General features: G+C 54.5%; 1 protein-coding gene across 1 annotated transcript in view; it reads right to left on the reverse strand.

Moving 5' to 3' along the window:
- Nucleotides 1-23,882: 23,882 nt before the first annotated feature.
- Nucleotides 23,883-26,228, reverse strand: part of TFEB (transcription factor EB) — a 47,852-nt gene continuing 45,506 nt past the window's right edge. The window contains exons 8-9 of the mRNA XM_027127207.1: nt 25,971-26,118; nt 23,883-24,975 (exon numbers count right to left, since the gene is read on the reverse strand). Coding sequence (XP_026983008.1) covers nt 24,487-24,975; nt 25,971-26,118 — 637 coding nt within the window. The 3' untranslated portion in view covers nt 23,883-24,486. The remainder of the gene's footprint in view (nt 24,976-25,970; nt 26,119-26,228) is intronic.

Consider the following 26,228-nt stretch of genomic DNA (forward strand, 5'->3'; position numbering starts at 1 on the left):
CCCGAGACGGATGGGGCTTTCCTGGCCTCCGAGGTCCCCTCCCTTGTTTCATGTTCCCCCCTGAGGGAGGGAAGGAAGACGGGTACACACGCCCCACCTTTATTTCCTTCCCTGCCGAAGGGACAGAGAAGCCCAGAAAGGGAAGAGTTAACCCTTGGCATAGAATTAATTAACAGCAGATGTGTTCAGGTTTTGATTAATTAATCTCCTGCTGACTCCTGCTTCTTGAAGCCATGGTGCCTCCAAGGCATAGGGTGACGCCTATGTCAGTGGCAGAGCAGGGCCTGGGGAGGGGGCAACCCTGGGCCCCCGCACAGCCAGGGCTGCACTGGGAGGCAAGTTTGGCCTGAATGGAGGTCACGTGGCCCAGCCTCAGTTGTCCCCCTGATTTCCAGGGGCCCTGAGATAGAAGAAAACTGTCAGGGCTGGCGGGAGCCTCAGAGGTCAGGTGTCCAGAGCCCTTGGGTGCAGGAAGGAGGGGCAGACCAGAGCACTGAGGCCGACAGCGGGGAGGGCTGTGTGGACCAAACCCCTCTCCACCCCATCCTGGACCTGGAGGAAGCCAGGAGGGGTCCAGGGTGAGTGAGAGGACAGCTCATGGTTGGACTTGGATCGTCCTGAGGAGAAGACATGGCTGAAGAAGGCCTTGAAAAGTGGAGACCTCATGGGAAACCGGTGGGCTGCTGCTTCCAGGAACAAAGGGTGGAGTGGCCCTGACGGATTCTGGAGGGGAGGAGGGAGCTCAGGAAGAGAGCCAGATGAAATCCGAGCTCTCTTAAGGAATGCCACATTAGGGAACAGCCCATGGCCTTGGGCGTGGGTTGCAGTGTCAGCAGAAGGAGGTGACAAGAGATGGTGAGAGGGACCCCACCCCCCTCCCCTGCAGCCCCTCCCCTCATACACGTGTACACAGGCCTCACTTTGCCAACACCAAGGTTTTCCAGCTTCTGGGACCACATAGGAAACTCAGGACACAGAGAGGAAGTGACCTCCCCAGGGTCACATAGTCAAGATCAAAGCCAGGAGAGAAGCCCCATTTTCTTGGCCCCCTCCATGTTCGTCTGTCTCAAGGGTTTTTTTTGTGTTTTTTTGTTTTTGCTTAGTTATTGTATGCTCAAAGTACAAAAGGTTCAAAAGTCTCATCAAAAGTGCATACACAAGCATTTACCCATATCATTTTTCTTTTTTTTTACAAAATGTCAGAATCCCATGCACGTTGCACCATTTTTATCACTTGACCATTTGTTTTGGGGCTCTTCCTTACCAGCACTTTGAAGAGCGGCCTGGAGCTTCACGGAGGGATGAGCCACACATGACCCAGCTGCCCAGCTCCTGCTTAATCCCTTCCATTAATTTCTCTGTTATAAACAAGGTTGCGTGAGCATGTCCTTTTGCACAAATGAGCTGTATCTGTAGAATATTCCTGAAGGTGGGATCACTGGGCCTCAGGGTGTGTGTGTTTGTGACTCTGACCTCGATGAGGGGATGCCAGTCTGCCCCCGTGGCTGCGGGGAGCGTCCACGTTTCTGCTGCACTCCTTTGTCCACAGGAGGATGGATGACGGTGGGAGGGCCTCCGTTCAGTCCCCGCTCAACCCAGCTTCTCCCCAAGGCTGAGGTTCGAGGGACGTTAGGGAGGACCAGCGTGGGGGGTTCGCCTGACCAACTCAAGGTCTGGTCCAGGTGGGCAGGAAGGCCCCTTCCCGGCCCTCTCCCCTCCGTGGCGGCCGCTGCAGGAAGAGGCACCTCTGAAGTCCAAACAGCGGTTTCCTGCAGGACAGGGGCTGAAACCCGAGAGGCTGAGCTGGGTAGGGGTGAGACAGAGGCGGGATTCAGCCACACACACACAAACACACACTCTCCTTACAGCCACATACTCACATACATTCCACAAAGACACACACATACCGCACACACACACACACACCAGACATAGACACACACATGTGCTCACACACTGCACATTTCAGAACCTGCAATGCCACCAGCCCATTCAGCCTGATCCTTGTGTCTGCTACCCGCCCCCCTGCATCCCACGCCTTCTCCACCTTCCCCAGCCCCCGCGTCCTTGCCCAGGTGGCCTCATCTCTGCTGGGAAGCAGACGGCATTTATCTTAGAGGCCACTGACCCACCCAGCTCTGCCCACGTGTCCTTCCAGGGCAAGCCCTGGTTCAGGACCGTTCCCCTCCACACCGTGGCCCTTCTCTGTTGTCTCCCAGTCTCTGCTTTCTGACCAGCTGATCTGAGCCGGGTTCTGCTGTAGGTCCTGGGGAAGAGGCCCTTTCACTCTCGGGGCTTCAGTCTCCTTGTGTGTACCATGGAGCAGCGAGGAGGCTCTGGAAATCGAATGGCGGCCACAGTGTCCAGGGAAGTCGCCTGCTTCTCTGGTTTTCTTTCAACCCTGGAGCAGCAGATCAGCACCCCCCTTTGCCCAGGAGACTTCCTGAGGGCCACTCTCCTGCCCTGGGTCGTCTAACTCAAGACAGGCGTTACCACATTTGTGGGAAGACAAGGTGGTGAGGCCAGGCTGAGCTGTCCCTGGCCAGGACCACCCATGACCCCTGGGTGACCTGGTGTGTTTGCCCTGTAACCGAGCAGGCGGCTAAGCCAGGGGCTGGCTTGTGTGGGGAGGGGTGCTCTGCCCGCCACGTCCCGGCCTCCTGAGCCCGCATCAGCTTCTCCCCATTCTTTGGCACATTTAGTTGGCATTCTCTGTGCTTGTACTCAGAGCTGGGCCAACTCCAACTCGGCTTCGGGCCTAGACACCCCATGTCTCCGGGGCAAGGAGGGGACACCTTGAAGCAGCCCCAAGGCTGGACTGCCTGCAGCCAGCCATGCCCTGGGGCCTTCACCAGCTCCCCGGGCAGAGGAGGCAGTGGTGGGGGACTGAAGGCTGGTCCCCAAGGCTCAGGACAGCTGCTGCAGACACTCCCCGTTGCTGAGCGGGGGCAGCAGAGAGGACAGAGATCATAGACCTGGCCCCTTGTCACTTCCGTGTTTATGCTCCTTTCCACATTCTGACTTTCCTAGAATGATACGGAGACAGGCATGGGATGGTATCTCCCACAGCCCCAGCCCTCCCCTCCCCCCCACCTCCTCCAGAGAAAAGCCCCTCCCAGCCTTCCTTGCCCCGCACCTGGTTTTCCTATCTTTCCCCGACCCTGTAGCGGCCTCTGTACCCCACAATTCCTACCATCCCTGGGTTACAGCCTCATTCCCTTGTGATGCGGACAAGTGTCCAGGGGTGCTCGGCGGCGGGAAAGAGAGGTGTGTTCCCGTGCTGTGTCTCAGGCATTTCTCAGTCTTGCCACCTCAGGGGGCCCAGGGAAGGCAGTAAGGCCCATCCCTGGACCAGTCACCATGTCAGGGGACAGAGGGCTACAATGAGCCAGGCCTTTGTGGCCAGAGACGGTGGGTTACGTGGCTGCCCTTCCAGAATCAGGTGGGCACATTTCCCAAAGAAATAGGGGTGCTGTAACAAAAAGTGGGGGGAGGATGGCAGGTTAAAACAACAGAGGTCACTATAGGTGGATCCAGAAGGAGGCACCTGGGCCGGGGAGGCCTGGCTGGAAACTCGAGCTGCACAGGGCATCTGGCTGGAGAGGGAAAGACAAGGACAAAGGCTTTCAAAAACCTGCAGCCTGGGAGGAGAGTGAGTTTCAGTCTCGGGGCTCCAGTGGCAGAGGTAAGACCCAGAGGCAGAGGTGATGACACGGGGAGAGAGATCCCAGCCCCAGGCAAGAGAGAGAACCGCCCCAAGGAGAGCGCACTGCAGCAGTGGTGGGGGACCTCCCGCTTCCAAAGACTGTTCCAGGAGAGGGGGTGTCCAAGGGGTCCCCGCCCTGGTGTTGACTGTTGGCAGGGAGGACAGGTGGAGGAGGGTGGTTCCAGGAGGCGCCCACAATTCCTGCTAAGTCAGACCTTCTGTGGCCCAACCATGCAGCCAGTGACCGCCTGGTAAGAGAGAAACAGAGACTGAAGGTAGACAAACCGGAGATGCAGTGAGATGCAGAAAAGGAGGGGAGGAGACAGCGAGGCAGACGGGACAGGGCGGACGAAGCCTCCCCAAGCCCTGGAGACAGAAAAGCGAAGCAGGGAGGCCGCGGGCATGCGTCCCTCGGCTGCTCCCAAGGTCACCCGCCACCGGGGCTTTGGGGGCCGTGGCGCCCCTCCTTTTGGTCCCGGGTCCCTCCCGTGCCCGGAGCCTCTACAACGCTGGGCAGCTTGGCACTAATTAGGGGCCTGGCTAATGGCTCGGAAGATTGGCCTGTTCCAGGGACGCTGCTGGATAGAGACCTCGGTGAGATTTATTCCTAATTATCTCATTTGTCTCCCCCCATTACTCTTTATAGCTGGGATTTATGGGGCCATTAATGGGGCCTGGCCAGGCCGGGATGAGTGTGAGCCTTGAGACGCTTCATAATAATAACAATAACAACTCTCACCCTGGCCAGATTAATGGGTTCTTGCCCTCCCCACCCCCTGTCCTGGGGACCCCAGCTACCTGCTGCCTAGAAGTCCCTCTCGCTTCTGGGACCCCTGACCCTCAGCCACCTGTGGAGTTTGAGCCCATGGCCCCTCCTCCGCCCCCCTGCACCCCAAGCCTGTGTCTTAGTCCTTCTCTGGTGTCACTAACTGGGAGCTTCAAGGTGGTAGCAGGAGTGTCGAGTCCAACGGTAACACCTCTGGGACAAGGCCTGTATCAGCAATTGATGAGCTCGGCGGCAAGCAGCAGAAAACCCAGCTGAAGGTGGCTTAGTCTGTAAGGACATGCACTGTCTCCTTAACAGAAGTGCAGAGGCAGGTGATCCCAAGCTGATTGGGAGACTCAAAGATGCTGTCGAGGAAGCTGGCTTCCATCCTTTCACTCTATCATCCTCATCGTGCGGTCCAGGTCTCCCCTCCTTGTCACAAAGTGGCTACCGCAGCCCCAGGCATCAAGCTCACACAGCATCCACACAGAACAAAAACAGCTGAGCGGGAAAGAGAGACCTTCTCCTCCTACGCCTTTCACCAGAGGGGGGAAAAGCACTTCCAGAAGCTTCTAACAGGTCTACTTACATTTTTTGTCCAGACTGGGTCACATGTGGTCTTAGGTTAACTCCCCCAGAAGCAGGCCCTAGACAAGGCTTCAAGTGCAAGTAGGTTTGTTCAAGAGGGGATTCCAGGAAACATCAGTAGGGGAGGAGGGGAGTGAGACTGGGAGGGAAGGCAGACAATGAAGGGTGTGTTATCAAATTGGTTACCACTGTGGGGGGATAGCACTCGGTCCTGCCTCTGAGGGAGCTGACGTATTTATACACCAAACCCACCATCCCTGGTTGAAGGCTCTTCCCAATGGAGTGTCAGTTTTCTGGTGCTTGCTGTCTGGTTGGGCTGCTGAAGGAAGCCCTCCGGCAAAGGGGCAGAGATGCAGAGAGGCAGAGGTTGGCCAGAGAGCTCTTCACTGGTAATGCCTGAGGGGACAGGCAGCCCCATCACCTGCAATGCGTGTGCAGTGACTAACAGACAGACCAACCTGGTCCACTGCTGGGCAGGAAGAAGGGGGCCGGCTGTTGAGATCACCACAGGGTCTGCCACAGCCTTCGCCCCGTCTCTCCAGGGCTGAGACTCTGCCACCAGAGGCCAGTCACAGGGGCTGAGCAATTTCCACATCAGTGTGAGCGGCAAACCCCACAGAGAGGAGGTGAGTTTCAGCCCTGGTGCTGTTGGAATGTGGAGCTGTCACCTCAGCCTCCTCTACCTGCTTAGCTCACGAGGAGAGCAAGAGACGGCCCTTCCAGACCCTTCCGTGGCCACCCTCCCTACAGGCTGCCAGTCCCCCTCCATCCCCATTCCTGGGTGTGGTTGCCCCCGCCTTCCCACTGCCACCCACTCTCAGGATGGAGAAGTCCAGCTTTTTCCATCCAGGCACCAGCTTCCCCCCATTTTGCTGTAGGTAGAGACTGTCTTACCTCATGTTTCAGCACCAAGAACCCTTGTACACAACCGCTGGCAGTGCATCTCCTTTGGCAGAATAGACATGTATAAGCCATTCAACCCAGCGATTCAATTCCCTTCTGGTGGCATATGAGAAAGGTCTAGGTACACACACGCTCCAAAAGGCACAGACTAGAATGTTCACCACAACACTATTCATAGTGACCCCCAAATGGAAACCCAATTGTCCAGTAATGGTAGAATGGAAAAACAAACCGTGGTGCAGTCACCTGATGGAATTTTGCACAGCAGTGAGAATGAACAAACCCGACTCAAGGGAAGAAAGCCAGACACAAAAGAGCAGACTATGTGATTATTTTTACATAAAGTACAAAGACAGTGGAATCAATCCATGGTGTTGGAAGTCAATTACTCTTTCCCATTGTTTCTTCCTTCTCTGTTTACTGTACCTATATGAGATGATGGGTGTTAGCTGAACCTATTGTGATAATCATTTCACAATATATGTTAAACAATCGTGCCATACACCTTAAACTTATATATATCTCAATGATTTCTTGATAAAACTGAAAAAGAAAACATACTGACTGGGCTTCCCTGGTGGCACAGTGGTTAAGAATCCGCCTGCCAATGCAGGGGACACGGGTTCGAGCCCTGGTCCAGGAAGATCCCACATGCCATGGAGCAACTAAGCCCGTGAGCCACAACTACTGAGCCTATGCTCTAGAGCCCTCGAGCCACAACTACTGAGCCCGTGTGACACAACTACTGAAGCCCGCGTGCCTAGAACCCATGCTCTGCAACAAGAGAAACCACCGCAGTGAGAAGCCCATGCACCACAACGAAGAACAGCCCCTTCCATCGACAGATGAATGGATAAAGATGTGGCACATATATACAATGGAATATTAGCCATAAAGAGAAATGAAACTGAGTTATCTGTAGTGAGGTGTATGGATCTAGAGTCTGTCATACAGAGTGAAGTAAGTCAGAAACAGAAAAACAAATACCGTATGCTAACACATATATATGGAATCTAAAAAAAATAAAACAAAAAATGGTTATGAAGAACCTAGGGTCAGGACGGGAATAAAGACGCAGACGTAGAGAATGGACTTGAGGACACGGGGAGGGGGAAGGGTAAGCTGGGACAAAGTGAGAGAGTGGCATATACACACTACCAAATGTAAAATAGATAGCTAGTGGGAAGCAGCCGCATAGCACAGGGAGATCAGCTCGATGCTTTGTGACCACCTAGAGGGGTGGGATAGGGAGGGTGGGCGGGAGATGCAAGAGGGAGGAGATATGGGGATATATGTATATGTATAGCTGATTCACTTTGTTATAAAGCAGAAACTAACACACCATTGTAAAGCAATTATACTCCAATAAAGATGTAAAAAAAAAAAAAAAAAAGAGAATCCCCTGCTCACTGCAGCTAGAGAAAGCCCACGCGCACCAACGAAGACCCAATGCAGCCCAAAATAAATGAATAAAAATAAATTTAAAAAAAAAGAAAACATACTGACTGATCTACTTCCCGTCTTGTGACATTAGTTGCTCTGTGAGAGGAATGAAGAGTTTGCCCCAAAGTCTTACTTTCCTGGCGAGGAATCCAGAGAGCTCTGCATCTACCATGCCGGTGACAGAAATCCTATGCAAACCAACTTAAACAAAAAAGGAATTTATTGGCTCTCATTGCTGGAAGGAACACTCTGGTATTTGAAAAATTAAAGAAAGATCTTCAGCGGTCGGTGGGAGCTGGGGACCGAATGCCACCAGGATTCTGTCTCTCTCCTTCCCTCTGTCTCAGGTCTGTGACCCCCTGAGTGTCGGCCTCAGCGTCTCCTGTTGCAGACACATCTCCTCCACGTTGGTGGAGGGGGAGAGAGCAAGGCGGATAGAAGCTAGAGATGCCAAGAACCCCAGTGAGGAAAAGAACTCTAATCCTAGGATAGGACTCAGGATGGCTCTCTGGGATCACATGTCCATCCTCTGGTTGGATCACTGTTGCCAGAGGCATTGGCTACACTAATTGATGGGCCTGGATCACCTGTTTACTCCTGTTGGGGAAGGGGCTTTGGTAATTGAGAGCCTCATCAGAGCCCCAAGGAGGGGAAGAGGAGCAGTTCCCCAAAGCAGGGACATTATTTTAGAAGAAGGAGAGAAGGGTTGCTGGGAAGACAAAAGAAGAGTAGATGCTTAAGACACATCCACCTGCCCAAGGATAGAAGCCCCCTCTAAGGGGTTCTTTCTACTAAAATTTGCCCTGCATCTCGCTGGTACATTGAAACCAACCCCACTGCCCAGAGAAGTACTTCCCATTGAAATCCTCCAGGGGCCACTGACCCCTGTGAATGGTGCCTCTTAAAGCCAGACAGTGTGTGGCAGCCCTGAACTTGACCATGTCTGGTTGGACCAGGGATGGCTGGCTGAGCCATGAAGGAAGCATTGAAAACGATGAAATACTTAGTGATAAATCTGACCAAAAATGTGCAAGACTGTTTCACTGAAGAATTAAAATATTCAATACATTGTTGAGAGAAATAAAAGAAGAAATGGGTAGACTGTGTACATGGATCAGAAAACCCAATATTGGTAACATATCAGTTCTTCCCCAAACTGATCTATAGATTCAATGCAATCCCAATCAAAATTCCAGCAGGCCTTTACATGGATATTGACAAGTTGGTTCTAAAATTCATATAAAGAGACAAATGACACAGAACAGCCAAAACAACTTTTAAAAGGAGCAGCAGTTTGGAGAACTTACACTCTCGGATTTATAAATCTACAGGAATCAGGACAAATTGATGGAACTGACAGATGGACAAATGAATCAATGGAATAGAATAGAAAGTCCAGAAATAGACACATGCATATATGACCAATGTATTTTCAACGAAGTTGCCAAAGGCAATTCAAATCTCAAAGGTGGCCCCTTCCCAGTCTCTGACATACAGTAATTCTATGTCACCAAAACCTGGTTGGATGCTACAAAGGCAAAAATACAGATGACCCCCACATCCCTGTGGTGTTGCCTGATGGTTTCCAACTGGATTGCCAGCTTCTGGAGCTCAGGCAGCAGGACGGGGACACAGACCGGTGGGAGGCATGAGGAGGACCAGGCCTCCGCGGGATATCGAGGGATGTGGGGTTAGAGGCAGAAGAGCTCAGATCATCTAGCTTGTTTTCTGGGCAAAGCCCCCAGGACAGAGAAAACCAAAATGTTCTGATAACATATTCCTTCCCCAGATTTCATCCTGGTAGAATTACTGGCCAGTAATTACCTAGCAAATTAGAGAATCTACCAGAACTGGTCCCTAATTAGAGAAAGTTGTCAAATGGGAACAATTATCTCTGTTCTGTTTCATTTCCTCCCCCCTCAAGCCAAATGTCTCTGCTTCCCCTCCCCCACTGGGCCTTCCTGCTACTCTTGAGACCGGGGGTTGGGGGGGTTGAGGAGATAGAGGCTCCTGTCTGTCGCCACCACTAGCACCAGCCCGGGAGGTAGTACCAGGGGCCTCTCCTGTGTTCCCAGGAGCCCCATGCCCGCACCACCTTGTTTTCGAAGGGCTTGTCTCTTCTCCCACTAAGCTACCGGCTCCCTGCGGGCATGGGTTCCTCTTAATTCTCTTCCCATCTCCGGATCTAGCCCAGGGCCTGGCTTCCAGAGAAGGCTTAGAAAAGATTGTTGAAAGGATGGCTCTGGGTCCCAGAGTGATAGCCTCCATCTAAGCACAGGGGAGGAGGCTGATCGCCTGACCTCAGCTGCTCTGCTATAGCCCAGAAACGCCATCCTGCCCACATCCCGAGGAGGAAGCCTGGCAGGAGGTGTGTGACCTCAGCCAGCCTCCTGCGTTCTGTGTTGCTGTGAAGTTGGAGACGTCGCTTCTGGGTTGAGGGCTCAGGGAAAGCTTCACGGAGCAGCTAGTGTTTGGTTTGGGGATTTAGAGTTCAGAGGAAATGCCCACAGAAGCAGCACACACAAGAGGAGCTTGGTCTGGCTGAATTAGTGGAAGTTTGCAAGAGGGAAGGAAGGCAGGAAGCCACGAAGGAAGGCCGGCAGGCAGGCAGGCAGGAAGGAAGGGTGGAGGGAGGGTGGAGGGAGGGACGAGGGAGGAAGGGGGCTGGGCTTGCGATAAACCTTCAAAGACCACCAAGGAGTGTGGGCTGCCTCCCATAAGCCTTGGGAAGCCATCCGGCAAAGACACTCCTGGAAGCTGAATCCAGAGTCGATGCTCACGATGGAAGCAAAAGGAGAAAGATGAGCGGCAGAGAACGGAGGCCTGAGGTGGGGGCAGGGGGGAAAGTACAGGAACTAGAGGAAGGTGGCTGTCACCTGTCATGGGGCAGGGATACCCCCACCAACTCTGATCAGACAGTGAAGGCAGGAGGGAGTGGGGAGTCAGTTAAACAAAAAGCCTCAGCTTCTGTCCTAGCAATTTCCCTTTTAGGAATTTACTCTGAAGAAATTATTCAACATGTACGTGAAGATCTTGAGTTCCATGATGTCTACCACAGTATTTTTTTTTTCTTTTTTTTTTTTTGCGGTATGCGGGCCCCTCACTGTTGTGGCCTCTCCTGTTGCGGAGCAAGGCTCCAGACGCGCGGGCTCAGCGGCCATGGCTCACAGGCCCAGCCGCTCCGCGGCATGTGGGATCTTCCCAGACCGGGGCACGAACTCGTGTCCCCTGCATCGGCAGGCGGACTCTCAACCACTGCGCCACCAGGGAAGCCCTATCACAGTATTATTTAAAATAGTATTAACAAGAGAGGGGAAAACATTATGCTAAATAAAAGAAGCCAGTCACAGAAGACCCCATCTTGTTTGGTCCCATTTATATGAAATGTCCAGAGCTGGCGTATCTGTAGAGACAGAAAGCAGATTAATGGTTCCCTAGGGCTGGGGTTGGGGGTGGAGGGTGGATTAGAGGGTGACCACTAATGGGTACAGGGTTCAGTTTTGGGGGTGATGAAAATGTTCTAAAATTAGATTATGGCAATGATCAGATAACTCCAAATGTACTAAAAGCCACTGCATTGTACATTTAAAATGAATGAACTTTATGGTTTGTAAACTGTACCTCAATAAAGCTGATCAAATTGTTAAACAGCGCAGGGGGATACTGTGTACTGTGAGGAAAGTGGTTTCTGCTCGAAGCCGTGGTCAGCCCTGGACCCCAACAGAAAACGAAGCCACCTGCATTAGGAGATGGCGCCCCTCTGGAAGAGAGAGGGATGAGGTAGCGGGGGACGGGAGAGCCTCAGGGAAAACAGCTCGCTGGGAGCTGAGGGTGAGAGAAGAACCCGCTGAGTGTGATGCTCCAAAGATGACTGTTATCCCAAGTCCCTCCCTGTGGACAGCCAAGCAGTTGGGGCCCAGCTGCCATGCTCTACTGCACGGTGGCTCTGCACCCAGCCACCAGGTCAGGTCCTGGCTGAGAAACAGAGGAAGGTGGGGTGCTCAGGTAGGGGCAGAAGAGAGAAAAGCAAGAAGAAAGAACCCAACAGTCTTGGAGTTGAATCCCAGATCTGCCACTTAATTGGCTGTGTGACCTTGAGCAAGTTACTTAACCTCTCTGTGTCCCTGTTTCCTCACCTTCCTCAGAGGAGAGCCGCTGAAGTTACTGGCTTTAGCAGGTGTAGAGAATGGGGTGCAATGCCTTAAGGGCCCCCTGTCATAGGAGCTGTGCAGGGACCTCATCACTCGCTGGAGTGAGCAAACCCTGGTGATGGGGGAGAGCCTCATGAGGTCGCCAAACCTCCATGACCAGAGTCAGTGGGGGGTGGAGCCAGGGGTCAATAAATCACGGATCCCAGAACTGCAGGGGGCACAACAGGAGGAAGAGGGGCTCCCCTGCAATGCCTGATGTCTCTCCTAGAATCCACCTCCCCACCCCACCACCCCCACCTGCCATTCCAGAAGCTTCCAGCATGAGGGTCTTTCAGGCTTCTCTGAAGAAGACACTAATTAAACCTTAATTGACACAGCACTAATTAGCTTCTTAATTACATGGGCCCACATGATGAGCCACTCAGCAGACACTAATTGCTCATTAGGAAGCAGCCTCCCCTCTCCCCCTTCCCTTTTCTAGACCCTACCAACTAAGGCACCTGAGGGGCCTATGGTAGGCGGTGCCCCCGGAGCCCAGCCCAGCCTCTGGGCCCATCCTGATGGTAGAGGGGGGCAGCTAGACGAGCTCACGCTGCCTTGGCCTGAAGTCAGGTGCCCTTCCGTGATGATCTAAATAATAACAACTTCTACCATTTTGAGCATCTCAGATTCAGGAGCCTGTAGCCTTCCTCCTTCAAACCCCTGGCCCCGAATCAGGATGGAACTGTGGACTCTGGAGCCCCGAGTGTTGGCCTCCTTGGGGTGAGGGGAGCCCAGGGCAGGCCCAGCTTGGAGAGCAAGAGGACAGGGACCAGTGTGCCTGAAATACCCACCTTGGGCCGATCAGTCACCTCCCACAGCTTAGTGTCGGGAGCCTCTGACACCCAACAGGACAGTATCTTCCAGACGGGGAGACCGAGGCTCCATGAGCGTGAGAAGTGTACCCGGGGGGTTCACACAGCTAGTAAGCGATGGAGCCAGAGTCAAACACGGGTCTGACTCCAGAGCTGAGCTACTTTCTACTAGTCTTGCTGCTTCCTGCAGAATTTCCCAGATCTCACGACATGCAGAACTGGGAACATCGGCCTCCATCGGCACAGTCTAACTTCTCTGTAAGCCGGGAGCAGGGCCTCAGAGAGCAGGGACGGGCCGCCTGCGTTCAGAGCCCAGGAGCAGGGCCTCAGAGAGCAGGGACGGGCCGCCTGCATTCAGAGCCCAGGAGCAGGGCCTCAGAGAGCAGGGACGGGCCGCCTGCGTTCAGAGCCCAGGTCTTTCTAAGTTGTGTGGCATTGGGTGAGTTACCCTCCAGCTCTCTGTGCCTCAGCTTTCTCCTTTCTAAAATGGGGATAATAATAGTACCACCCCCACCCCCAAGGCTTGCTGTGAGGATTAGGTGAGTGAATGCATGAAAAGTGCCCAGAAGAGTGTCTGCCTTGCAAAGCCAGTGCTTTATAAGGGCGGTGGTCACTATTTTCTGTAATGGAGGTTGTTGGTACCTCCAGGAGAGCACCTTGGGATTCCCCCACCCCTCCTTCCTACCTCTCAGATCTTCCTCTCCACTGTCTAGCCTTGGAAGCCACTCCCAATAGCTAGGATGTCACCTCCACTTCCTGAGATTCTGCCCCCAGCTGTGACCCTCTCTATATGCTTCCCCGGGTCCAGGTTATGCTGGCTCCTGAGGGCCCCAAGGTGGCCAAGCCTACTGGCCAATGGGGGCACACAGATGCCCCAGCGCATCCTACCAGAGGTGTGGGCAGGAAAGGGAGCAACATCGCATATAGATCTAGTGACCACACATCTTGCATATCCCAGGACAGGCCTACTTTTTGCCTGTTGCCCTGATGTAATTATTCATAGGGCCTCCTTCCACTTTTAAAGGGCCCAGATTTGGACAATAAATGATATGATCCTGGGACTTCCCTGGTGGCACAGTGGTTAAGAATCTGCCTGCCAGTGTAGGGGACACGGGTTTGATCCCTGGTCCGGGAAGATCCTACATGCCGCAGAGCAACTAAGCCCTTGTGCCACAACTACTGAGCCCTCGTGCCACAACTACTGAAGCCCACACGCCTAGAGCCCATGCTCTGCAACAAGAGAAGCCACCGCAATGAGAAGCCTGCGCACTGCAACGAACAGTAGTCCCCGCTCGCAGCAACTAGAGAAAGCCCACATGTAGCAGCAAAGACCCAACGTGGCCAAAAAATAATTTTTAAAAAATGATATCCTGAAACGGAGCAGGACCCTATGGTCCTTCCTCCCCTCATGCCCTCCACCTGCCTTTTGTCTGTGGAAAAACTTTAGCCAAAGAATAAGTTTAATCAGAGAAGCGAGCAAATGCAAAAACAAAGGAAAACAGTCCAGCAAGACTAAATAATAATAGTGTAGTCATTATGCAGAGTCAAGGACCTTTAGTTCCTCCTCAAGGGCTGTAGATAATATTCTGAGCCATGCCCTGTGAGCTCTTATGGATACTGGAACCCCCAGCAGGTGGAAGAAGTTAACTACATGATGACCAGACGGTAGCCATGATATAAGCTGCCACAATTCTGAGAACTGGCCTCAAGGAAATGGGAACAAACCAACCCTGGAACTGAAGATTAACTGTACCTAAAACAATCAAGACGATGCTAGTTAGACCACCGCATGACCAACTTCAAGATGACTGTCAGAGCTGACTGTGCGGTTTCGGCATGTAACCCCCTCCCTCAGCCTATAAAAGCTCTTGCCCACTGGTTGTACGGGAGGCGGAGTCGGCCTTTGGACAGGCATCTGCCCTCCCCTCCACCCTGGTTGCCGGCGTCCAAAGTAAAGCAAACTTTCCTTTCCACCAACCTTGCCTCTTTATTGCCTTTGGAGCAACGAGCAGCCGGACCCCACTTTCGGTTACAATCCCACAGTGTACACCCCCCACCCCCGCCATCGGCCAGGTGCTGTCCACACCAATGGGCCGGAGGCAGTGCTCACCCAACCCAGGGACTCCTCAACCTGAGGGTAGGGTTGTCGGGACTACCTCCCCTGACAGAAGAGGCAAAAACAAAAGCGTGAAGATATGGGTGGAGGGCTTCCCCAAATTCCTACCACCAGAAAGGGGAGGAGTTGAGGTGCTAACCCACGACTGGGGGGGCCTCGGAAGCCCACGCCCCTTCTCCTCCCGCCCTGCCACGCTCCCTCTCTGACTTGGCAAGAGGGCACTACGAAAGAAGGGTCGTGTGGGATGAGAAGGTCTAGGGGTACATGTGGGGAGAGTGGCTGGCGCACACTGGGATTTATGAAAAGGAGTTAAAGCAACTCGGCGTCTGGAGGAAAGGCTGCTGGGGGCGGGCAGTTCTGGGGGCGACAGGTAACTGAGCGGATTGGGAGCAGGTGAGAGAGAGGAACCTGGGGACAGGGGCTTAGGCCAACTCTCCAAAGAACCACCCGACCAGATGAAGCGTATTCCCTTCCTTGTGTTCCGCCACTAGCCTAAGGACTTGAGATACGGGGGTGGGGGGTGGGGGCAAAATGCCTGAACCGAGAGCTTCAGGGAGGATGGGGCACTGATGTGGGCTGGGTATCGGAAAAGGCACCGCAAGTGGGAAGAGCTTGTGCAAAAACTGGAAAATACATCTCTGATCTCTTCGAGGATGACGAGTGCACCAGCTTGGCAGGCCTGGGACGCTTTAATGGACGTGAAGCCAAAGGGGATATTGTGGCCTGTTGGGGAAAGCTCTGGGTGCCCTGGTGAGCATTTATTCCTTATGGAGGAATCCAAGGGAACCAGCCCCTTGGGTGCGGCCATGCTGGCTTCAGGGTTGTGGGCAGAGATTTGCTCATGGCCCCTCAACACCTCCTCCCATGCCTTCTTGCCCTCCTGAGTCCTCTTCTGGTCCCTTTCCAGAGGGCCAGGCCCGGTCTCCAGGGCCAGGATGCTCAGGACGACTCACCCCTTCCCTAACTGGTCCTTGGTTGCGGGAGGAAGAGGTGAAGATGCCCCAGCATCTTAGGGAAGTGCCGGCCACCCCACCCCCACCCCCACCAGGTCCCTGGTGTGGCTGCAAGAGACACAGCAGTTAGGGGAGAAACCCCTCCAGATGCTGTTACAGTGTATCAAGGAAAGCCCTCTGGGGGCGTTTTCCCATCTGTTGCTCTATTTCTTTCTTTCTTTTTTTTTTTTTTTTTTTGCAGTACGAAGGCCTCTCACTGTTGTGGCCTCTCCCGTTGCGGAGCACAGGCTCCAGACACGCAGGCTCAGCGGCCATGGCTCACGGGCCCAGCCACTCCGCGGCATGTGGGATCTTCCCGGACCGGGGCACGAACCCGTGTCCCCTGCATCGGCAGGCGGACTCTCAACCACTGCGCCACCAGGGAAGCCCATGTTGCTCTATTTCTGACACATGCTGCTCGCCCACCTGGAATTCCCGGGCCCTCCTCTCCTCTCCTCTCAGCCCTTCCTGTCCTTGGACAAGTTACCTAGTCTCTCTGGGTCTTTTTCTCCTCATCTGTAATGTGGACATGACAGTACCCACCTCCTGTGAGCCACAGAAGATTCAAGGGATTAATTCGTACCAAGTGTTTAGTGCAGGGCCCAACATGCAGCCTTTAGACACATTTCTGCACAGACATGATCCACGTGCAATGACCACAATTAGGTTGCTCAATTAATGGTGGCTACAGTTCTTCTCAAGGCCCAGCCCAAAGCCCTCTTCCTCCAGGAAGCCCTCCCTGACCACCCCAGGTTTAAGTGGGCACTCTGTCTTCTGCTTTCCACTGCCCATCCTTCACTGCTTGTCACATTCTGATGTGCACCCTTTGTTGCTGATACACACCTTGCCCCGACATCTATTGGGAGCTTACCATGTGCCAGGCACAAGTGCTTTACATCTGTTAACTCATTTAATACTCACAACATCCCTATCCCATTTTACAGAGGAGGAAAACAAGACACAGAGAGGTTAAGTAACTTGCTTAAGGTCACACAGCAAGTAAAGTGATGGACCCAGGCCAAGAACCCAGGCAGTCAAACTCCAAAGTCCATGCTTTTACCCTCTACTATAATCAGGTTGATGAACATTTGCCCAGGGCGGGGGGGTGGGGGGTGGTAGGATATACACATGACAAGTACCATGGGTTTTGTGGAGTTTCCGTTTTCACTGCTATGCACACTTGGGGCTCTATACCAGGGCTGTGCATGTGTGGTCATTGCACGTGGATCATGTCTGTGCAGAAATGTGTCTAAAGGCTGCATGTTGTATGCACAGAAAGCTTATACACCACACTTTCAGAGTGCGTGCACATCTGTACGATGTCTGTGTGTGCACCCGGTGTGTATTTCTGCACGGGGGCAGGGGGGGGGCGGATGTTGTAAGAGGGCATGTCACACGCCTTTGTGTAACTGTCATTCTTCCTTAACAATAGTTAACTACTTGGGAGGGAAGTGGACCAGGACTTACTTCCCCTTCTTTAGAAATTGAGATGCCAGAGCCTGGAGCAGCTGCATGACTAGCACCCTGTGTGCACGTGGAGTATGAACAGCATGTGATCCAAGCACGTACACACGTGTGTGTAACCGTGTGTGTGCTAAGTACACCCACGCATCTGTGTGTCGACAGTGCCTGGGTGAATGTCCACACAGTACATTGGTAGCCGTATTTGGGTGCACAGAGGTTGTATGTGACCTGGGTGTGATAAATATACGTGCATATGCAGGCGTGCAGGTGTCTACTCGGAGAGGTGTATAAGCAGGCACACATGAGAGGAAGCGTGGTGGGTGCCGAGACTGCAGAGTGAGACAGACCTGACCTCCGCTCCCGCCTCTGCCGCTGTCCAGCTGTGTGATCTTGGACAAGTTGCTTATCTCCCGAAGCTCAGGGTCTGCCTCATAAAGTGGGACTCAACCTCCCCACTCAGGAGAGTTCGGAGGATGAGAGGCAACAGACCTGAAGCACAGTAGGCACTGAACATACGTGCGCCATTTAAGGACGTGTTTGTGTGCACACGTACGTGTGTGCCACGAAGGTGTGTACGTGGATCTTTGTGTGTTCCCAGGGTACGGAGTATCGGGGGGTGGGGAGCATAATGGGTGAGCACGGTGTGCTGGGCACACGACGGGTGTGTGCTCAGGCTGCGAGGGGCACAGTGGTGTAATTGCAACACGTGTGACTGTGTGTGCGCTGTTGCACACAGTGTGTGCATGGGGGGGCGGGCCCCAGGCCCCTGCTTTTGGGAGGGGCTAGAGTTGGGGGGCCTGGCGGGGCGTAGGGGGTATCTCTGGCTGTCAGGCCCGCGGTGGGTGGGGGCGCCCCCGGCGGCGGTGATGGAGCGCCCCGCTCTCCCGCCAGGGCTGCCAAAATACAGCGAGACAGGGTGTAATTACCGGCACTTACCGCGGCCATTACCCCCCTCGCCGCCGCGCGTGACACACGACCCGTCAGCTCGGCGTTCGCACCATTAAGGGGCCTCATTAGCATCCCGGCTCAGAAGCAAAATTACCCTCACTGCTCATTTCAAGATGTCATCAATTTTAATTTAGGGCCCCAAAGATAGTACAAAGGGAAGCCCTCCCTGCCCGCCGCACACGGAAAGGGAGGAGAGGATGGGGGAGGGGCGGGGGCAGCCAGGCCAAGGTGCGAGGGGAAGGAGGAGAAGGACAGCGGTGGGGCGGGTAGCAGAGGCCCAGCGGGGAAGGGAGGAAAGCGCTGGTCTCCCCCTGCCCCCAGAGAGGTCCCCAGGCTATGGCCTCCGCTGGCGGCCCCTGGGGAGGAAACCGGAATTGCAGGGACAACCAGGGACAGGGCCCTGACCCACCCGCTCCTCGAGGGCCAACTGAAAGTAAGTCTGGACCACACCTTGACCAAGATGCTGTGCCTGGCATTTCCCTTCAGTTATTCCTTTAATTCCCACAACAACCTTGGGAGGTAGAGATGGCAGTCCCCAGTTACAGAAGGGAAACCGAGGCAGAGAAAGTCTCCCCCACTCCCCTTAACACGGCAAGCCGCGGCACAGCCCACATTTCAACACAGGCCCGTTTAGTTCTGCTGCTCCCTGCCTCCTGGACCCAAAACCTGTGCCTCGTGGAATAGTCTTCTGGTCAGTGTCTGGGCCCCCCAGCTTCATCTGCTGCCAGTCTCCCCAGCCCTCTGGTCCACAGGCAGCCTTCGCACACTGTGCCTGGAATGCCCCCTCCATCTTGCCAGCCTGGTCCCTCATGATTCAGTTTAATACCGCCTCTGCCTTCCTGTAACCCCCTTGCTGAATCATCATGGCTGTTCATGTGCCTGTCTCCTCGCCCCCACCTGCCTGGGGACTGGCTCCTAGAGAGTAGGGACTGTCCCGTATCCACCAGGACATCCCCAGCACCCAGCACAGAGCTGGCTCTAAGGAGTGCTCAAGGTTTGCTGAGGGAATGAATAACCACTATCTCGCAGCCCTCAGGTGGAGGCGGGCTGCTGTCTGGGTGGAAAGGGACCACAGACGTCTCCCCAGCCCACCCTCCATCGCTCAGATGAGCACCTGGGGCTCAAGATGTGGTCGGTGGGCCCTCCAGAAGGGCTATTTCAGTCTGTCCGAGATGGCACAAGAGTGGGCATGCCACAGATGTTTGAGTGATTGAATGGCTGAACACATGAATGAATGCACAAGTGGGTGAGAGGCGCGCTCCCCAGGGTGCTTTCAGGGCTCTCCAGTGTCAGAAGTCTTAGCTATTTCCTCTCCAGGCCTCACAGCAACTTGACTTATCCGCACTCCTGGGACATTTTCATTTTACAAGCAGAGCCTGGGCACATGCTATGCCCTTAAAGAGCCTCTTTCTTCTGAAAGGGGAACTACACAGGCCAATGGAGATTTTCCAGGAGGCAGGGGGAGCCTTCTTATTATTCCAGCCAGCTCCACCACCCCAGTCTGTCTTAACTCATAATGGGGTTCAGGTCAAGGCCCTGAACCCAGTGGGCCTCGGTTTCTCCAAGTGTAAAGGAGGAGGCCATAACCCACACTGCAGCTTCTCAAGCTATGGCGTGTGGCTCAGCGACCAGGCAGCAGGAGGAGGGCCAGGCTGAGGGCAAAGGGCACTGCCAATCACCGCACCTGCCCCGGCCCAAACCGGGTCCCGCCTGCCTCCCCTGCTACCCACAGCCCCTCCAGCTCCCTGGCCACCTCCAGAGGGAGAGGAGGGGGAAGGATCCCCTTCCTGAGCCCTGAGACAGGGTCCTCGCTTGTGGCAGGTACCACTCCCCGGCCTCACAGAAGACAGATCGCTCCCTTAATCACTCTAGAAAAGAACCCCAAGCCGATATAATATTATAATTAATTAATTCACTAAAAAGGTATTAAATTTCTCTCCCCCCTGAATATTATCTGAATTCATTGACCTTTAGAAAAATCACCCTCTAATTGTAACCAGGTCCAAAAGCATTTGCAGCCCGTCCCTTTTACATTAATAATATCTTCCCGGACTCGGCTCTGGCGGCTTAAATATTGTATAAATTTCACTGCCCCCCTCAGAAAAGAGAGAGCAAAGAAAAAAGGTGAGGCTGGAGGAGCCCAAGAGGGGGATGGGGCTGGACCCTGGGAGGTGAAGGTCTCAGGAGGTGAGGGACAGGAGGTGAATTGAAGGAGCTCTTTCTAGCTGCTCCAGCTGGCATGCCAGGTGGCGTGGAGGGGCCCGGGCTCTGAGATGGGGAGGGAGGCATGGGTTGGGAGCAGGAGGGTTAAACTTAGGGTTCGTTGTTAGGAGGCTATGTGGGGGGTGATATCCATAGTGTATATGAGACGCTCATCCAAGCCAGTATCTCCAGTGAAGAATCTCCGATTTAAAGGAACGATGGGTGAAAAATCTACAAACAATAAATGCTCGAGAGGGTGTGGAGAAAAGGGAACCCTCCTGCCCTGTTGGTGGGAATGTAAATTGATACAGCCACTTGAAGAATAGTATGGAGTTTCCTTAAAAAACTAAAAATAAAACTACCATACGAACCAGCAATCCCACTCCTGGGCATATACCCTGAGAAACCATAATTCAAAAAGAGTCATGTACCACAATGTTCATTGCAGCTCTATTTACAATAGCCAGGACATGGACGCAACCCAAGTGTCCATCGACAGATGAATGGATAAAGAAGATGTGGCATATATGTACAATGGAATATTACTCAGCCATAAAAGGAAACGAAATTGAGTTATTCGTAGTGAGGTGGATGGACCTAGAGTCTGTCACACAGAGTGAAGTAAGTCAGAAAGAGAAAAACAAATATCATATGCTAACACATATATATGGAATCTAAAGAAAAAAAAAGGTTATGAAGAACCTAGGGGCAGGACAGGAATAAAGACGCAGATATAGAGAATGGACCTGAGGACACGGGGAAGGGGAAGGGTAAGCTGGGACGAAGTGAGAGAGTGGCATGGACATATATACACTACCAAATGTAAACTAGACAGCTAGTGGGAAGCAGCCACATAGCACAGGGAGATCAGCTCGGTGCTTTGTGACCACCTAGAGGGGTGGGATAGGGAGGGTGGGAGGGAGATGCAAGAGGGAGGAGGTATGGGGATATATGTATATGTATAGCTGATTCACTTTGTTATACAGCAGAAACTAACACACCATTGTAAGGCAATTATACTCCAATAAAGATGTTGGGGGAAAAAAAAAAAAAAAGGAACGGTAGGTGATGGAAACTTGAGAAATTCCAATAAGGACATACTGAGGTCCTGCTTCTCCCCACTCCATCCCCACCCCAGGCTTCACTCCACTTCTGGCTTCCCAGACAGCCCTGTTCTACAGATGGTGGAGCAGGCCTTGGAGGAGATGCTGTTGGACGTCCAAGACTTCCCCGTGCTGAGGAGGTGGGTATAAGGAGCCGAGAGCCAGCGCCACCCCCGGCCTGTCCTCAGCAGGGCCCGGAGTCCACTCTTGGCCTTCTATCTGAACAAGCAGGGAAACGCTCCACAGACGTCAGGGGTAGAAAGCCACCTTCCTGTGTGTGCACTCCGGTGAGTGTGTCTATTTTCCTTCATGGGCCTCGGATCCCGACTTCCTCCCAGTACAAGAGGTGAGAAGCCAGCAGCTGGTGGGGGAAGGACAGGCAGATACAGGGGGTGGAGCTGGGGATGGCAGGACCCTCACACCCAGTATACCTGCTTGGCTTTGGGGCTCCACAGGGGACCCAAAGGAGCTGCAGCTGCTTGTCCTCCCCCCAACCTGGCTTGGACCCCTTCCCAGACCCCATGACCTTTTCACACTTTGGCTTGTTCTCAAGGCCGTGGGGTTTTCCTCAGTGAAACGAGGGGGTTTCACAGGTGCGTCTCTGCCTTCACACCAATCCCTCACCCACTCCACCTTTTTACAAACAGTTTCCCCGTCGTGGACCCGACATCTGGAAAGGTGTTGTCTACCAAGTAAAGGGTGTGGATGAAGACTGCATCCTCTTCTTACTTAATCAGAGATGGTCATAACCACCGGTTAGAAGCTGGTGGCCGACGCCATTCCAGCCACAGGCTAAGGGTCATGCAGACCAGTCTCAGATGCACGAACATTTTCTGGTGGCTGGCTGAAATTCTGGAGGTAGCCTCTGGGCCTGCTTGAACCAAACCTGCAGGGCCCGCAGGCACACAGCTTGAAAAGCACAATTAAGCTGAGACATCGGCCCCACCCACCCCTGCCAGGGGAGACGGCAGCTGCCCGTTCCTGGCTCTGTGGCACCCTCCTGTGGGCAGAACCGCCCCCCCCCACTTACTCCCCAGTGCTGCCCCATGGGCTGGCTATCCAGACCCTTCTTCCCAAGCTGCAGGTGGTGGCCAGGCTGAAGGAACCTCGGGGCAGCAAGCCTGCAGGCAGGTGGAGGGGGGATACCATGGTCTTGAGGGGCTGCTTGAGGAAGCAGGAGGGCAGCTCTCTCCACTCCACTGAGTCAGTCCCCAGGGTGAAGGGGGAGAACAGATGGGGGTAGGAGAGAGCTCTCAATGGCCTGAAGGATGGCCTTGAGATTTCCACACCCCCATGCCTCCCCCATCAGGTATCTCCCAGCCAGAGTCCAGGACCTGCCCCAGGAGGGGCTGAAAGGGAGGTTCCCAGGCTGTGGGCAGGTCCGGGCAGTAGGGTGGCGCCTGGAACTGGAAGGAGGTACCAGCACCTGGGCTGGCTCCAACTCACAAGGTCATCCACGGCTCCATCTGACCTTGAGATTAATCCCCAGCCCAGCCGCCATCAGCACCCACACACCCGGCCCCCTTTCCTTCTCTCCCGCACACATTAATTGTTCCATCGTTGATTCAATCTCCCATTCTGCAAGGAGGAAATTGCCCACTTAGCCATTTTCATCCTGGGATTTTTCTTTTTTTTTAAATTAGGCCCCTTTGGCCTCATAGGGCCCCATGAGGGGGAAGCCACTTTGGCCTTTGCCTGAAGAGACTGTGGGAAGTCGAGGGAGAACCAGGGAAAGCCCCCAGAGACGCTGTCCTCCCTCCCTCCCAGGAACCCAGGGCTCAAAAAGCTCCCCCTTCACCCCTCTCTGCCCCAAGCCCGTTTCCGCTTCCTGGGTGAGGTCATGAAGTCCCAGGATCCCCTTCCTGGGTGAGGTCATGAAGTCCCAGGATCTTGGCGCAGAGGCCCCAGGAACTACTGAGCAGTGAGGGAGCTTTAGCCCAGAGAGAGAAAAGGGTTAGTGGGGGCCTGGCTGCCTGACGGTGCCAGAGCAGAACCCACGCCCTGGGCACCACCCAGCGTCCTGGGCTCCCACCTCCTCCCAAACTGGTTTACATGGTCCCTCTTTCCTCAAACCCATAGAAGGATGTAGCCCCTCACTTCCTAGGGAGACTGTCCTGCTAGAGACACTAAGGCAGAGGGCAGAGGGCCTTGTCCGCACAGATCAGGCAGCCCACCTATGGAGGGGAAGGAACTGGGGGTGGGAACAGGAGAAACAGGAGAAACATGCCCCCCGTCCCCGGCCAGGAGTAGCCTGGACCCACAGCGCCCAAGAGCAGCAGTGAGGAGCAGCAGACTTGGTTCACAAGCAACGGGGTCTCCCACATCACCCGGGTCAGCGGTCTCAGGCCACAGCTGGAGGTGTGAGACCAGCAGGGCTGTGGCGCCACCTTGTGGCCGCGAGGAGGGACAAGGCCCCCCGGCAGCTCCCGAGCCACCTAAGTAAGGCTAGATCTCCAGCTTCCCATGGGGCAGGGCTGGGGAGTTGGGGGAAACTAGGTGATGGACTCAGTCCCTCCTGCCTGTATCCCCCTTCCCTGATCCCCATGGGGGCATCTGAACTCTGAATCCAGAAAGGAGCCCACTTGGGTTGAATCCTCCCATCTCTGTTGTCCCCAGACCCCCCTCCAAAGAGACAGGACAAACAGGTACAAAGCACAGTGTTTACTAAAGGCACAAAGTGGGGAGACTGGAGGGGAGCTGCTCTTCCAGCAGTGACCCCACTCTAACTTGAACCCAGCGCCTCCTCTTCTGGCCACCCCCGCCCTCACACCACTTGGTGGAGAGCTGTTAGCACCAAAGGGGGGTGCGGGGAGTGCCAGGCTGGAGGACGGGCTTGTTGCCATCAGAGTCCAGAAAGGCAGGCCTGGGCACCCCCTGGACCAGTCACTGCCTCCAAGAAGGAACCTCTGGACCCCTGGTTCCGACGAGTCCTCCTTCATCGGTGGGGGGACCAGGCTCAGAAGGTAAGACCTCGTCTTACCTCCAGCACACCCTGTATCCTCCCTCACCCTCATGATTTCACCTCCGGGAGCCGGGCTGAAGGCCTATCTCTGCCCAGCCCCATCAAGAGGGCCGCCCCTGGGTGGGGGGCTTCCGACCCCACGGACTGCCAAGGGCACTAAGCCCAAACAGGGGGCCGACAGGGCGGAGTGAGGCAGGGCAGGGGCTACTTCACACACAAGTACAGGCTGGAGGGTGGGAGGGAGGTGGCCCTGGCTCTCCCCCCGCAGGCCCCCCCCCGTGGCCCCGGTCACAGCACGTCGCCCTCCTCCATGCTGAAGCTGCTCCTGCGGCTGCTGGCTTTGGAGGCCGCGGGGGACATGGTGGAGAAGAGGGGGTCGGAGGCCAGCGGCAGCAGTGAGTCGTCCAGGAGCATGAGGTCCAGATCCTTCTTGGACAGGTTGGGGAACGGGGAGCCATGCTCTGGCCCCAGAGGTTCGGGGTAGCCCGGGGGCCCTTCGTTGCCCCCGCCCCCAAAGCTCAGGCTGTGGCTGAAGTCCAGGTGGTGGAATGGGGACGGTGGCTGGGCTGGCTGGGCTGGCGGGGGCAGCTGGGCCTGGGGGGGCAGAGCCGGCAGTGGCTCAGGGTCGGGGACCTCGGCCCCCAGCAGCAGGGCCTCCCCCGGACCCTCCTCGCTGGGTAGCTCCTGCTTCACCACCTGCTGGGCCAGCTCAGCCATGTTCATGCCCGAGGGTGAGGTGGTGGGGAGGCCGTGCACTCGAGCCTGCATCTCCAGCTCCTGCAGGTGCGGCAGACAGAGGCTGGAGGCGCACACCCGTGGGCACCCGTTGCCCGCCCCCCACCTCCACTGCAGCCCTTGCCCCTCCCTTTGTGGCACCCAAGACCACAAAATGTCTCAGCTGGGAGGAAGCACAGGGTAGCTCTAGAGTCTAGACCAGCGTTTTTTCAAACTACAAGTCGCAACTCATGAGTGGGTTGGGAAACCACTACAGTGAGCCTTAGACCAGCTTTCTATTTTTTTAATTGAAACAGACTTGCCTAGATTAGACTAGACGAGAAACTATCAGAATGCACTTCATCTATTAAGGATGAGGGTTCTTTCATGAAACTTTGGTTTTTCACTTTGAGTATGGCCATGTGTGCTGGACTGTAATGTGAATTGTATTATCTACCATAAGAAATAGAAGAATTTTAAGCTGTAGTCCAGCTGCCCTTTGTATAGGTGACCAGCCTCAGGTCCAAAGAGAACAGAGGCCTTCAACACAGAGCCAGGATTGGCAGCTCTAGGTGGTAGGATGGACTCTCCCAAGCCTTTGTTCTTTCTCTTGTCCCCTGTGGTGATTCTTAGCATTACCCACCATAAAGTCCCAGCTCTCTGCCTCCCACAGGGGTAGGTTTGCCCTTTCCTGCCCCCTTGACGTTAGGTATAGGCATGTGCTTGCACTGATGGAGGAAATGTGAGCAGAAGGGACAAGTGTCACCTAAGGGCGACACATGGCTTTAAGAGCCAGCTCTAGATGTGCCTGTCCGTCAGCTTGGGTCCCAGAATGAGGGTCTCACGGAACAGGCCCTCCAACTGACATCTGTTGCTTAAAGCTGCTGGGGATTGTTTGTTACCAAGCTATAACATCCTGACTGATACGTCCTCCCTCCTCATGGGCATCATCCCCATGTCTCCAACTTCAGAAGTATAAGCACTGCCCCTGGGGTCAGGACTCAGGCCAGGGGTCAGGAGTCAGAGCTACCCAAGAAGTCCAAGTTCAGGGGCCAGACCTGGATGCGGAGCCAGAGCTGCTTGTTGGTCATCTCCAGGCGCCGAGAGTGGTTCTCCAGCTCCCGGGACTTCTGCAGGTCCTTCTGCATCCTCCGGATGTAATCAACAGAGGCCTTGAGGATGGTGCCCTTGTTCCAGCGCACATCCCTGTAGGCCAGGTAGAATCAGAGGTGCACGCTCAGGGGAGGGGGCAAGTATTTGCCAGGAGTTTAGTGGGTGGAAGTAAAACCCTGTTCGGAGCTCATGTCGCCTCTCCC

The sequence above is a fragment of the Aethalodelphis obliquidens genome, unplaced genomic scaffold (genome assembly GCF_003676395.1).
Source record: "Aethalodelphis obliquidens isolate GAN/ISIS:26980383/991018 unplaced genomic scaffold, ASM367639v1 scaffold31, whole genome shotgun sequence".
Taxonomy (NCBI): Eukaryota; Metazoa; Chordata; class Mammalia; order Artiodactyla; family Delphinidae; genus Aethalodelphis; species Aethalodelphis obliquidens.